General features: G+C 47.2%; 1 protein-coding gene across 1 annotated transcript in view; it reads right to left on the minus strand.

The window, feature by feature from the left end:
- Positions 1–69: 69 nt before the first annotated feature.
- Positions 70–15508, minus strand: part of KIAA1549 (KIAA1549 ortholog) — a gene marked incomplete at its 5' end in the record, with an annotated part of 126773 nt that continues 111334 nt past the window's right edge. The window contains 6 exon segments of the mRNA XM_049782727.1: positions 70–546; positions 548–616; positions 1331–1396; positions 1398–1477; positions 6003–6160; positions 8836–8882. Of these exon segments, the coding sequence (XP_049638684.1) occupies positions 376–546; positions 548–616; positions 1331–1396; positions 1398–1477; positions 6003–6160; positions 8836–8882 (591 nt within the window).

Consider the following 15508-nt stretch of genomic DNA (forward strand, 5'->3'; position numbering starts at 1 on the left):
CTTCTTTTGCCTTTGGAGAGGAGACCCATTTTAGTGAGGCTTCATCATCTTAGTTTCACCATGATTTGTTGTTGTTGTTGTTGTTGTTGTTGTTGTTGTTTTTTAAGCAAGTGCTGCCAGCTTGGGGCCAAAAGTACCAAAAGACATTGCAACTCAACCCACGCATGAGGTCGTAAAATTGCAGAAGCTTCCCGAGCTGAGCTGTGCCCCAACCAGCTTTGACAAGTCACTCCGGGGCTGGTTGGTGCCCTATCTGGGCACCTGCCCCAGCGGGTGCCTGTCCTCTGACTGTCCCCCCACCCCCGTTGGTGAAGCACGTCCTTTTCAGTCTTGCTTCCACGGGAAGCAGATACTGGGCGCTGGGCAGGACGCGGCTCAGCTGTGGAAGTTCTGTACGGCGCCCTGCTTCTGGGACAGTCGAAGCAGCTCCTCGCGGATGGCTTTGATGAGGGAGGCTGACGAGTGGCCAGGCTGGAGGTCCTCTGTGGAGCTGGTGGGATACGCCAGACCCCGCGGCGGAGGGTTCCCGGGAGGAGCTGAGGGCTCCCCTACCCGAAGTCCTTGGCACCTGGAACAGCGGTGAAGATGGATACTCCTGTGGCCCGAGCATGTGTGTCTGAAAAACATGACAAGTGTTACCAGCAGAGGCGGGTGGGAGGCTGGGAATTGGGAGATGCTGGCAGAGGTCCTGGAAGTTCCTCTGCCCACTTCCCCATGATTTCTCAGCCCTCCAAAGCAGAGTGGCCAGCAGGACTGTGAAGAAAGAAATGGTCTGAGGGAAGGCAGAGCAATAGGGAAAGTCTTGGGACTGGGAAGTATATATCAGAGTTGGATGCTCTGGCACCGTGTGGTCCCCTGAATGCCACAGGAAGTGACCCTTGAGCACAGAGCTGAAAGCACTGCAAGGTACAGTCAAGCCTCCTCTCTGTTCCCAGAACAGACACTGGGAAGGTACAAAGGCCTGATAACAGCGGCAGGAGGCACACAGAACAGATGACAGAGCCATGACTAAAAAAAAAAAAAAAAAAAAAACAATAATGATGGGCCAGAGTGCTAGCACAGCAGTAGGGTGTTTGCCTTGTACGAGACCAAACCAGGACAGATCTAGGTTCGTTCCCCAGCATCCAAGATGGCGAGCCTGCTAGGAGAGATTTCTGAGCACAAAGCCATGAGTAACCCCTGAGCACTGCAGGGTATGGTCTCTCCCAAAAAACCAATAATGATGATAATAATTATTATTATAAATCATAACATAAAGTATGCCCTCAAAGCCACAGCAGCAGCAATGGAAACAAAACAGTCAAATTCCAGTGTTCCCACCAATACTTACAGCTTCTCTCCGGCTTGCCGCCTCGTCCCCGTATGAGGTCCAGCCAGCTGCCCCATACTGGCCGCCCTCTGCTCGGCGGCATCTCTACAGGCTGTGCGGCAATTCTGCTGGCAATGCCCACCTGCGTCAGATGCTGGATCTGTGAGCCTGCAGAGAACAATGGGGCACTGAAGGGAGAACCCGATGTTGTGGGTTCCTGGCCATGTCAAAGGCAAGCACTCACAAGGGGATGGGAACCAGGCTGGCTTAAATGTAATACCATCTATTTCTCCTTAAAAAAAATTAGAAATAACCCCAGCTGTGGGTTTCTGGGCTTGGGGTTTTAGCGTGGTGTAGAGGCTCTTTATTTTCTTTTGTTTGTTTGGCTGGTTTCTGATTTTTGGGCCACACCCGGCAGCAATCAGGGGTTACTCCTGGCTGTATGCTCAGAAATCGCTCCTGGCAGGCTTGGGGGACCATATGGAATGCCAGAGATTGGACCTGGGTCTGTCTCAGGTCAGCTGCCTGCAAGGCAAACGCCCTACAGCCGCGCCATCACTCTGGCACAAGGCACTTTATTTTCCTGGCTAGTCTGGAGGATGTAGGGGTGGGGGGAGGGCATCAGGTGGGCCCTTCCTTTCAGACCTTAGCACACAGCACAAGTGAAGACAGACTTGGCACTGGGGGTGTGGCTATGGGCTTGGGTATGGGCCTGGTGTGTAGCCCTAAAGGCCCCCACTGTTAACTTCTGGGGTTGCACTGTGCACAGAGCTGTTTTGTCTTTTTGTTTTGGGGCCAATACCCAGCAGTGCCCAATGCTGACTCCTGGATCTACTTTTAGGAATCATTTTTTTTTGTAGTGTATTTTTTTGATTTATTATTATATTTTTCCTTCTTTATTTGAATATCTTGATTACATAAATGATTGTGATTAGGTTTCAGTCATGTAAAGAACACCCCCCTTCACCAGTGCAACATTCCCGACACCAATGTCCCAAATCATTTTTGGAAGTGCTCAGGGAACCATATGGAATGCTGGGCCAACCACATGCAAGGCAAACACCCTCCCTGCTATACTAGAGTTCCAGTCCCTGCTGAACCGAAGCAGCTTTACAGACCAGGCCACGGTGTTGAATATCTGGCCCAGAGAGTTGAATGTCACTGGCTCAGCCCCCCTGGGTGCTACTCGGGAGACTCAGTAAATAAATGAATGAACTAATGATCTAAACAAGGATAGGGGGCTGGGAAGAAAGTACGGGGTTAAGGTCTTTGTTTTGCTCGAAGTCTACCCAAATTAATTCCCTGACACTTTAGATGATTTCCCAAGCACCACCAGGAGTCAGTTCAGAGCACAGAACCAGGAGTAAATCCTGAGCACTACCAGAAGTCAGTTCACAAAGCCAGGAGTAAACCCTAAGCACTGCTGAACATGGGCCGAAACACACATCCCATACGACTGCCACACATGAAAAAACTCTAGTCTTATTCTTCAGAAGGGAGAATAAGGATTGAGAAGGAATCAGTTCTCTGGATTCAGCTCCTCCTTGCTCGTAACCTTGAAAGCCACAGGGACCTAAAGAAGCTTGTTAGCCTCATGGGTAGATGCTTCTTCATTTGGCTTCAGAACTCTAAAGCATATTGCTTCCATAACTATATCACAGCTAAAGTTCTACTGATTTAAAAAAAAAATTTGGCTTTGGACCCAATGGTGCTTATGAATGATCAGAATGACAATTAGAGGTGATGGGGGGAAGGAGAACAAGAACTCAGGGTCTCACCTTGGCAAAGTAAACATTCCACCACTGCATCACTTCCTAGCTCCACGATTGGGGCTTTCTGTTTTGTTTGTTTGTTTTTGTTTTGGGGCCACACCCAGTGGCACTCAAGCATTCCTCCTGGGTCTGCACTCAGAAATTATTCCTGACAGTCTCAAGGGACCATATGGGAAGCTGGGGATTGAAACAGGGTCAGCAATGTGCAACTGATTTGGGTTTGATCATATCAAATGTTATGTACCAACAGAAATGGTTCTTGTCAGATTTTTATATACTGAATGGTTTGGCACTACCCAACATATGGAGATGTCAGATGACAAGAAATGCAAATTAGCAGTGCCAGCATCAACATGTCAAATCACCAAAATCTGTGAGTTAAGCAAGATAGCACAGAGACCCTTTAAAATGTTTTGTTTTGTGGCACACCAGTGGTGCTCAGTGCTGACTCTTGGCTTTTATTCTTGGAATCCCTCTTGGCAGGCTTCAGGGATCAGACAGGGTGCCAAGGGTAAGTAAGTTAGCAAGAGCTTTACCTACTGTACTAGCTCTCTGAGCCTCAAAATACTTCTTTCAAAATCATAGTATGAGAAATGGGGCTGGAAAAGGTGAGTGAACATCAAGGATGCTTCACCAAAACTCTAAGGCCCCCTCTATGTGGCAAATCTTTCCACATACCTCAAAAATTGACAAAGACTAAGATTTGGTTATAACACAGATCCTTATGACTCTCTTTTGTTTCTGTGCCACACCCAGCAATATTCAGGGAAATTACTGAGCATTCCCCTGGCTAGACACTCAGGAATTACTCCTGGCATGGTTCAGAGGACCATATGGAGTTTGAACCTGGGTCAGCAGAGTGCAAGGTAAGCATCCTATCCACTGTACAATATCTGCAACCCCTGCTTATGACTTATTCTTTTTTATTTTTGACTCATTATTAAAAAAAAAAGTGATGGGGCCAGAAAGATATAGAACATGGGTGAAGCACTTGCCTTGTGCATAACCAACCCTGGTTCAAATCTGTCACGGTATTTTGTCCCCTTGAGCACTGCCAGGAGTGATCCAAGCACAGAGCTGAGCTAGGAGTAAACCCTAAGCACCGCTGAGTGTAGCCCTAAAAACTAATAAATAAATTTAATATACCTCTTTTTTTTTTTTTGCTTTTGGGCCATACCCAGCAGCACTCAGGGTTACTACCCATGAGCACCACTGGGTGTGACTCAAAAACAAAACAAAACAAAAAAGTAACTATGGTCTAAAAAAGTATGTTAACTATACTTAATAAACTTTAATAAGTAAACCATATTGTACATCATATTTTTTCTTTTTCTTTTTTTTTTTTTTTTTGCCACACCCAGCGTTGCTCAGGGGTTACTCCTGGCTGTCTGCTCAGAAATAGCTCCTGGCAGGCACGGGGGACCATATGGGACACTGGGATTCGAACCAACCACCTTTGGTCCTGGATCGGCTGCTTACAAGGCAAACACCGCTGTGCTATCTCTCCGGGCCCGCATAATATTTTTTCAAATGACTAACTATATCTTTAGACTTTTTCTTTTTCTTTCTTTTTTTTTTTTTTTTTTTTTTTGGATTTTGGGTCACACCCGGCGGTGCTCAGAGGTTACTCCTGGCTGTCTGCTCAGAAATAGCTCCTGGCAGGCATGGGGGACATATGGGACACTGGGATTCGAACCAACCACCTTTGGTCCTGGATCGGCTACTTGCAAGGCAAACGCCACTGTGCTATCTCTCCGGGCCCCAGACTTTTTCTTAAACTTATATTTTCTTCCTAGCTCCAGAATTTCCAGAAATTAGACACTTTAAATGTTGTTCTTTCTTTCAGTTTCAACAGAAACTGAGGAAGGACTTCCTGCATGCTGAGATGTTGATACAGATTTTTTTTTTTTGTAGTTGGTACCTATTTTCATTTGAATACCAAAGGGTAATTAAAGACCGAAATACCAGACTGAAAGAAAAGCCCTGGGAAGTCTTAAATGTTTAACCATGAATTAGAAAACCATGTTAGACTCCTTTCTCCTCTCTCTCTCTCTTCTCCCTCTCTCTCTCCCTCCCTCCCTCCCTCTTTTCCTCCCTCCCTCCCTCCCTCCCCTCTCCCTACAGAAGAAGAAAAAAAAAGAAAGAAAACCATGTTAGGAAAGGTGACCCTTCACCCATCCTGGACAGCTCTTTGAATGAGGAAGAAAGACACTCAAATCCTCAAACCGGGTGCCACCAGCCTTATGTCAATGATAGCCCAGCTGCTCTTCAGGACCAAAGGATGAGAAGGAACAGAAAAAGGAGAAAATGTGTTAGCAAGGGGAGAAAACGACAAAGGAAGCTAACCAGTTTCTCTCCTCCCTGAGTGACTTAATGACTAGATGACTTTATGACTAATGACTTAATGTCTGGTCCCTGGCTGGCAACTTTCGCTGCTGCTGGGAAAACATATCTGTATAAACACACATTTCTGAGGGCGGAGCAAGAATTCATAATACATGTTTTCATGGGCCAGAGAGATGACAGTACAGCAGGGAGGACACTTGCCTTACACACAGCTGACTGGGTTCAATCCCTGGCATTCCATATCGTTTCCCAAGCCCCCCAATGTGAATCCTGAGTTCAAAGCCAGGAGTAAGCCCTGAGCACTGCCAGATGGACATTTTCATTTCACGGAGCCAATGAGCATATGATCTCTCTGGATGCTGGAAACTCTACACCAAGCCACCCTCTAGACTCAGACCCAGATAACAATGGCATGATCTTGAATTTGAGGCTCTCAACTGCCTCCTGTCCCCCATCTCTCTCCATCAGGTACCCAAGAAAGCTGTTCTGACCACTGGAAAGGCTGAAGAACAGGGGAACGCTGGTATCCCAGGAATCTAATGAGGCTTCCAAATCCTCTTTAGACAGTTACATACCTGTGGTTCCTCCAACAGGCCGAGGCCGGGCCACCGATGGCATCTCCTCAGAGTAGATCCCTCGGGCAGAGAAGACCACCTCGGCCGAGGCCTGAGGCTGCTGGGGTTCAGAGGGCACCAGCTCTGAAGACTGAAGCAAACCAGACCCAAGAGCAGCTCTGGAAGCAAAGCATATGCAAGCATCAGGCCCAGCTCAGGGCTTCCGGGACCCCACAGCATAGAAGCACTTCTCTCCCTGAGTGCAGGGGCTGCCCCAGGGGGCAAAGGCCAGGTCTTCCAGCACCCAGAGGGGTGGCCAGTTGCTCCATCAATCTCTGACAATGTCCAAGGGTAAAAACTCAGACCCTGAAGAGAAAACATGGAGGTAAGGCATTTGCCTTTCATGCAGAAGTCAATGGTTCGAATCCTGGCATCTCATATAGTCCCCGAGCCTGCCAGGAGTGATTTCTGAGTGTGGAGCTAGGAGTAACCCGAGTGCTGCCAGGTGTGACTCAAAAAAAAAACACCCAAAACTCAGACCCAGTCAACGGGTGCGATGGATCCTAAAAGTGGGCATACCTGGATGTAACTTAGCAGCCCCTTAGAGACAGGCACTGTCTAGTCACTTTCTGTCTCAATGTCACTTTCTGACATAAAAGCAGACATTGGGGGCTGGAGAGATAGTACAGCGGTATTTGCCTTGCAAGCAGCTGATCCTGGACCTAAGGTGGTTGGTCCCCCGTGCCTGCCAGGAGCTATTTCTGAGCAGATAGCCAGGAGTAACCCCTGAGCACCGCAGGGTGTGGCCCCAAAAACCAAAAAAAAAAAAAAAAAAAAAAAAAGAGCAGACATTGGAGCAAGTTAGACCCCACAGAAGGTCAGCCAGGCTATTGGAGGGAGTACAATAGGAAGGGATACTGAGAATCATACCCCAAAATCTCATACATACAAAGTCTGTTGTCTACCAAAAAGCTTCCCCCATCCTAAAAATGCTTCTTTTGAAAATGTTTATTCAAAAATAATAGAGGCGCCAGAGCGATATAGCACAGCGGTAAGGCATTTGCCAACACAGGACAGACCCCGCTTCGAATCCTGGCATCCCATAAGGTCCCCCGAGGCTTCCAGGAGTGACTTCTGAGTGCAGAACCAGGAGTAACTCCTGAGCGCCACCGGGTGTGATCCAAAACCCAACAATTATAATAAATAATAATAATAATAATAGAAGGGTCCTACTTAATATATATCAAATTTAAGTAATTTTCTAGTTACCTTATGCTATTGGTTTCTAACAATTTCACTACATTAACAAATGCATTCAGAGTGACTTAAAGGGTTTGAAATTTGCTAAGATTTATTCATATGGCAGGTTTGTTTGGTTTCCAGCTTTGTAGCTCAATAGTAAAATTCAAGCTTTGCATGTATGAAGCCCTGGACAGGGCTGAGCAGTAGCACAGTGGTATTTTGTTTGTTTTGTTTTGTTTTTGGGTCACACCCAGCAGTACTCAGGGGTTACTCCTGGCTCTATGCTTAGAAATTGCTCCTGGCAGGCTCGAGGGACCATATGGGATGCCAGAATTCGAACCACCGACCTTCTGCAAGCAAGGCAAACGCCTTACCTCCGTGCTATCTCTCCGGCCCCTATAGGCAAGTGGTATGGTGTTTGCCTTTCATGCGGTTGATCCAGGATGGACCTCGGTTCAATCCCCGGCATCCCATAAAGTCCCCCCAAGCCAAGAGCAATTTCTGGGTGCCGAGTCAGGAGTAACTCCTGAAAGTCACCGGTGTGGCCCCCCCCCCAAAAAAAACAAAAAAAAAGAAACGAACGAACAAAACAAAAGGCTACAACAAAAAGAAAAATAAATCTGGTGAAAACTAATGAAAAAAACCTTTACTTTTTTGATTTTGTTTTTTTTTTGTTTTGTTTTGTTTTTTTGGGCCACACCCGTTTGACGCTCAGGGGTTACTCCTGGCTATGTTCTCAGAAATCGCCCCTGGCTTGGGGGGACAATATGGGACGCCGGGGGGATCGAACCGAGGTCCGTTCCTTGGCTAGCGCTTGTAAGGCAGACACCTTACCTCTAGTGCCACCTTCCCGGCCCCTACATTTTTGATTTTGTGGTCATACCAGCATTGTTCCTGGTTCAATGCTTCAGGGTCACTCTGAGCCATGCTGACTTGTCACAGACAAGGGCTACCAAGAGCTGAATTACTTTGTTTGTTTTTGTTTTGGGGCCACACCCAGTGATGATCAGGGTTACTCCTTGCTATGCGCTCAGAAATTGCTCCTGGCAGGCACGATAGACCATGTGGGATGCTGGGATAGAACCCATGTCCATCCTGGGTCAGCCGTGTGCAAGGAAAACACCTTACTTCTGTGCTATTGCTCCGGCCCCTGAATTACTTTTTTGTTTTTTTATTCGTTGTTTTTTTGGGCCACACCCTGTGGCACTTAGGGGTTACTGTGGCTCTGCATTCAGAAATCGCTCCTGGCTTGGAGGACCATATGGGATGTTGGGGATCAAACCCGAGTTCATCCTGGGTCAGTCAAGTGCAAGGCAAATGCCCTCCCTCTGCACTACCACTCTGGCCCTAAATTATTTTTTACCTCAGCGTTGCCCAGCATGGCTAAACAAACATCAAAGATGAATGAATGCAATCTGATCTAGCCAGCCCTATGAAATGATTTCATGACTCATTACTGACAGCAGAACTTACAAGTCCAACGTCATTTCTCTTCTGGACAGATGGAGAAAACATGTAACTCAAGACTTTCCAGATGCTCACATAAGCTGAGAGAATGTTCCTGAAAACAAAAATGGCCGACACTCTCTTTGCTCTCCTCTGATGACCTTACCTGGGTAATGGGCCGGAAGGGGGGGTCATCCCATAGTCTTCGTATCTCTGGAAGGAGTTCAGAAGAAGAAAGGGAAGATCAGCAGTTGGGATTTGTTATGAAATGACAATAGCACATTTACAGAAGTCCAGCCTGGGGGATCAACTTTCGAGAGAATTATTTTCTCATTAAATGTTACAAGCTACAGGGGCATTTTGCCACTGAGTCATTCCAGAAGTTCCAGTCTGGGAGAGATGGGGCTGGGCTTATCCATCAGTTTTCAACACACACAAGAAGGGAGGGGATGGGCGGAGCAGACCTGGCCCTCAAAATAGTTGTGTGGTAGGAGGTATCAATGCAACTCTGGTACCAGAGCACTGAACAGGGAGTTGCTCTGAACACTGCTGGTTGTATTTCCCAACTCAAATAAACCTCAAATGATGGAATTCTGGGGCCAGAGAGAGAGCATGGAGGTAAGGCGTTTGCCTTTCATGCAGAAGGTCATCGGTTCGAATCCCGGAGTCCCATATGGCACCTGTGCCTGCCAGGAACAATTTCTGAGCATGGAGCCAGGAGTAATCCCTAAGTACTGCCGGGTGTGACCCAAAAACCACACACACACACACACACACACACACACACACACATACAAAATGATGGAATTCTAAAATTTTCTCTATCATTATGAATAATAAGAGAGGAATGGAGTGATAGTACAACAGGCAGGATGCTTGCCTTATGCATGGCTACCCTGGCACCACATCAGGTGACTCAGTCCTGCCAGGAATGATGCCTGTGTGTAAACCAGGGGTAAACTCTGGGCACTGCATATGTGACCCCAAAACTGAAAATAGTGACAGGGCAGTGAGAAAGTCCAGGGGTCAGGGTTGCACACAGTACATATGCAAGAGCCACGCTCAATACCTAGAACCACATACTCCCCTACGCAGCACCTGGAGTACCCCAGTACCAGACCCTTGCACTAAACTGCCCAGCTGGTTGGTCCATGAGCATCAACTGGAAGCCCAAGGTTCTGTGATCCCATCCTCTCTGCTGTCTCCTTCTCTATAAAACACCCCCAAAAGAGGGTCTCTGAGGCCACAGTCAGTACAAAAGACTCCACAGAGACCTCAAGGCCACCAGACCAATGGGTGGCAATTCTGATACACTCAGAAGCAAACCTATGCACAAGTGCTGCCCCGCGGCAGACTGTGAAGAGGGAGAGGAAGGGAACCAGACATTAGAGTGTCTAGAAAAGTAGTGAAGCACCTTGTGTTTCTGCATTACAGAAGGCCCAGCCGTCCCCTCCACAAGCCCTACATCCTCCACTCTCCTGAACCCTTCAAGCAACTTCTCAGATAGTGAAGCCAAAAGCACTTCCCCCCTTCCTCTTCCTCTTCCCCTTCCCTGCTGCTCTCACCACAACTGGGATCTCACATATGTTCATGGCATTTGTATACTCGAACAGTGAGGTTCATGCACTTCCTTTTTATTTTTTTAATTGTACCTGCACTATGGTTTACAGTAGTGGGAATGGTTAGATTTCATGCCTGACACAAATCAGCACCACTTCGTCCTTTGCACTGTCCACTTCTCACTATTAATGTCTACCATAGTTCCGGAGTCCACGCCTGCACAAGCTTTCTACAGATGACCAGTTCTCAGGTTCTGTTGCCTTCGGGCATTTTGTTATTTCTCACTATGTTTCTTTATACCCCACAAACAAATGAGATCATTCTGTCTGTCCCTCTCATTCTTTTTTTTTTTTTTTTAGTTTTTGGGCCACACCCGGCGGTGCTCAGGGGTTACTCCTGGCTCTGCACTCTGAAATCGCTCCTAGTAGGCTCGGGTGACCATCTAGGATGCCGGGGATCAAACCTGCATTCGTCCTGGGTCAGTTGCATGCAAGGCAAACATTCTACTGCTGTGCTATCTCTCCAGTCCCAGTGTCCCTCTCATTCTCACTAAGTTTATTCAGTACCATCTTCTCCAGATCTAAAGAGGTAGCAAAAAATCGTATGATTTCATGCTCACACACTTGGCTGTGATGCTCACACTATGCTGTGTGTTGTTCTCATACTTAGTTGTGGTTCTCTCACACTGTTGCTTCAGGGTTAACACACACCTGACATTGTCAGCTGGAAAATGCACACTCCGTTGTAGTATTACAGATGCCACAGAGCAGTGCTGGCAGACATGCAGCAAGCTAGTGTACCCACAACAGGCTGCCTTGAAGATGTCCACTACCAATAAGAGCTGTGCAGCAACTCTCTTGATAGGCAGGCATGCGAGCAAGGGTTCTGGGTTCTTTGCAAGGGATCTTTGTAAAAAAAATATGGTATCAGGTTTAAAGAAACCTCCCTTCTTTGCATTCCTCAGGGAATCAACATAGCTGAGCTCTCTGTACACGCAAAGCCAACATCTCTCTGAACACTGAATCAGATTTGATAGCAGGCTAGTAACTGTGGGAGGTCTGAAACATCCACCACCTATATTCATTGGGGGCTCCAAGTCTAGGCACGCAGTGGGCCCAAATTCTGGGCCTGCTCCAGCACTCCCCAACCTTCTAGGCTGCCCTCTGTGGCACAAGCGTTTTGTGGTAAGCATTGTACTGGCACTAATGCAGGCTCATGGGACCAGAGAAAGGGCCACAGAGAAGAGGCCAGAGTGATAACACAGTGGTAGGGTGTTTGCCTTGCACACGACTGACCCAGGACAAACATGGGTTTGATCCCCAGCATCCCATAAGGTCCCCTGAGCCTCCCAGGAGCAATTTCTAAATGCAGAGCCAGGAATAACTTCTGAGTGCCACTGGGTATGGCCCAAAAACCAAAAAAGAAGGAGGAGGAGGAGGAGGAGGAGGAGAAGGAGGAGGAGGAGAAGGAGGAGGAGGAGGAGGAGGATGAAGAAGAGAAGAAGAAGAAGAAGGAGGAGGAGGAGGAGGAGGAGGAGGAGAAGAAGAAGAAGAAGAAGAAGAAGAAGAAGAAGAAGAAGAAGAAGAAGAAGAAAGGAAGAAGAAGAAAAGAAGAAAAGAAGAAGAGAAGAAGAGGAGAAGAAGAAGAAGAAGAAGAAGAAGAAGAAGAAGAAGAAGAAGAAGAAGAAGAAGAAGAAGAAGAAGAAGAGAAAGAGAAGGAGGAGGAAGAAGAAGAAGAAGAAGAAGAAGAAGAAGAAGAAGAAGAAGAAGAAGAAGAAGAAGAAGAAGAAGAAGAAGAAGAAGAAGAGAAAGAGAAGGAGGAGGAAGAAGAAGAAAAGAAGGAGGAGGAGGAGGAGGAGGATGAGGAGCCATTGTCAGTTTTGCAGATGAAACCAGGCTACATCATTCCCTCCAAATTTGACTACCAGCTCCAAAGACCTTTTGGGAAGTGGGAGTAGGGAGATGGGGTGGTACACCACATAGTGCTGGGGACTGAACCTGGGGCCTCACAATGACAAGACATGTACACATTTGAATGACATAGCCCTGAGTGACCCATGTTCCACATTCCAGGGTGTCCCATTCTGTCTTGTGAGGAGAATGGAGAGGCTTTGGCATGACAAACACGGAAGGCTTACTCGACTCCCCCTGAGTCTGTTTTATTTCAAGTGGGGGCACACCCAGTGGCGCTCTGGAGTTATTCCAGGCTCTGAACTCAGAAATCACTCCTGGCAGGCTCAGGGGACAATATGGGATGCTAGAGATCGAACCCAGGCCTGTCCTGGCTCAGCCACGTGCAAGGCAAATGCCCTGTCACAGTGCTATCACTCTGGCCCCAGCCCTGAGTCTATTTATTAGGTCAACAGGCTCCACCTCTTGTTCACCTCGTGGAGGTCTGGAAGGATTATGAGTCTGAGACTGTGTTCACCACCCTGACAGAGCAGGAGAGGAACCTGCCAGTGAGGAAGCCCCAGGGATTGTGGGAGGGAGGCAGGAAAGAAATGGACTTCTGTTCCCCCATAAGAGAAATCTGAGATAGATAATAATTACTCACGGGACCTCAGGGGCTGCCAGAGCAGTTTGGACTTTCAAAGATAATCCTTTGCAGATTAGAACCCCCAGAGAAGAGTTAACAATCAATTGGCCTAGCCAGATTGCCAGCAGAATACACCATAACTGAAATGACAAAGGTAGAAGCCGGAGCAATAGCACAGCAGTAGGGTGTTTGCCTTGCATGTGGCTAACCCAGGACTGTCCCAGGTTCGATCCCAGCATCCCTGAGCCTGATAGGAGCCATTTCTGAATGCAGAGCCAAGAGTAACCCCTGAGCATCGCTGGGTATGGCTCCCCCCCAAAAAATAAGGCAAAGGTAGCTGTCCCCTCTTAATCGGTTTTATCACTGCAGAGTGAAGCACTTCAACTCTCCTATAATCAGAAAAGGATGATACTTTGCAAGAGACTGCATTCACCAAGAGACTGCAAACACACACACATACACACCCATCTAGAGGTCTCACCTACAGAAAAATTTGAAGTATAAAACAGAATTTTATGGTTTCCATCAGCCATATCAACCAAATTCCATCTTAACACAACACCCTCTTGCTTTTCAGCATGATACAGGCAAACAGAGCACAAGGGACAGACCCAGCAGCGAGTGGAATCTGTTATGTTTTGTTTTGGTTTTTTTTGGGTCACACCCTGTAGCTCTCAGGGGTTACTCCTGGCTCTATGCTCAGAAATTGCTTTTGGAGGACTCAGGGATGCCGAGATTCAAACCACTGTACTTCTGCATGCAAGGCAAAGGCCCTATCTCCATGCTATCTCTCCAGCCCCAGAGGGTGGAATCTGGGACGCATCTAGGATACATGAAGCAGGTAGCAGGGCAGTGAAATGGCTCCATCGCATCCACACCAGCTCCTCAGAGGATCACTCTAGGGAGGCCATGTGGATGCAGGAAAGCAGAAACTATGCCTCCAGCACCTGATGCCCCCCACCAACTAACAGGCTCCAACGGCCACCACAGAGAAGAAATGTCCTGAGCAGTAAATAAAGTTCCACATGGAATTTAAGGCACCTTGAAATCCTCATTCCTGTGGCTTTTATTGAGCCAGAAGCAGCAAAGGGAGGGCAAGGTCCTCCTGGAAACACACAGCCAGAGTTACGGGAGCTGAACACAGTCACTGCCAGTGACCAAGGCTTCTCATTGGATTCAGCCTCTGTTCTCATGCTTGTGTGCAATCACATGAGAAAATTGCTCAATACCTGTTTGTAAAAGTTCTGTCATGGGGACAGGGTCAGGAAAGGGTATAAGACGCCCAACTGTCTTCCCAGTGCAAAGTCTCCAGTTCAATCCCCGGCCTGCCTGCATGTACTGAGTGATGTCTCAGGGTCTCAGCGCTGCAGAGAATGTCTGACTGCAATGCAGCAGAGCTGTGGAACCTGCAAAACCAGAGGGTGCAGGCAGGTCCTGGAGAATGCCAGCTAAGACACAAAGCACCACAGCCAGGAGCAGGACCCTCCTGCAAAGGGGCACACAGGTGAGCTTCACAACCAAAATGTGTGAGATCACCCCAACCTAAGCAGAGCACACCTGACGGGCATGTGCAGCTCCGTAGTTCAAGTTTTGGGAACCTCTGACAGTGCAAACAACATGCCCACCCTGTGGTGCTAGCAACCCTGCAACACCATGAGTAAATGTGGGAATACAATAACTAAATGTATGTATGCCCTCCCCTCATCACAACAACACCCATAGAAGGATGAAGGGACAAAAGAAGATAACTTGGCATAAGGCTGGAAGCAACCAGCCAGCAGGCAGGGCACCTGCCTTGCACACAGCTGGCTCGGGTTCAATTCCCAGTAACCCATAGGATTCCCCGAGCCTCAACCAGAGTGATCCCTGAGCAGAGAGCCCAGAATAACCTCCCTGAGCACTGCCAGATGTGGTCTCAAAACAAAAACAAAACAGATGAACAAAAACAAACAAACAAAAAAAAACAGTGAAATCTGACTTCTTAGTTACTTACAACACAGAACTAAGTCATTAGTCTCTAGTTAAATAATTGTTGTTATTATCTAACAATGGATAATAAACAAAAAAAAATACAAGTCTGTCCCAAAATCACTGCTAAAACTCATCTGCAGAGATTGAATATGTAAAGATAAAAGGAGCAGGATTATGCCAGAAGCAGAGAAAAGAGTCAACCAAAAGGACAATACAGATTGAGGCAGCACTTATAGAATACAACAAGTCCTTTGTCTTTCAAAAAGTACAACAGAGGGGGGGGGAATGGAGAGAGAAGGTAAAATAATAGCAGGAGCTGAAATGAGAGAGCAGAGAATGGAGAAAGAGAATAGTGGGAGGACAAAACAATGTCCTTAGGACTCGGAATTAGCAAGCAAGAAAAAGAACAGCCAAGGACAACAATCCAATTGTCCAACAGAAGAGGTTCTGGATAGTCTGAAGACAGAAAGAAGGACAAAGCAGCTAAATTGATTATCAACAGAGCAGCAGATAGAGGACATGGAGAGAAGACAATGTCAAGACGGTTGGCATCTTCAAGCCCAATAAATAGAGAAAGAAAATTATTTCAGTGATAAAAGTTTCCCTGGAAAAGAATAAGAGCTGGGTCTGGAGCTAAAATAGAGGCTAATTATTATAGATGATTCAGGAAAACTGGTTGGGTGCCAAGAATGATTTTGGTTTGAAGCAGAGAGAGCAGCCGCTCTCAGGAAGGAGAGACTAGACTCAGCATGGCCCACCTTCCTCCATGAAAC

Source organism: Suncus etruscus, chromosome 1 (genome assembly GCF_024139225.1).
Source record: "Suncus etruscus isolate mSunEtr1 chromosome 1, mSunEtr1.pri.cur, whole genome shotgun sequence".
Taxonomy (NCBI): Eukaryota; Metazoa; Chordata; class Mammalia; order Eulipotyphla; family Soricidae; genus Suncus; species Suncus etruscus.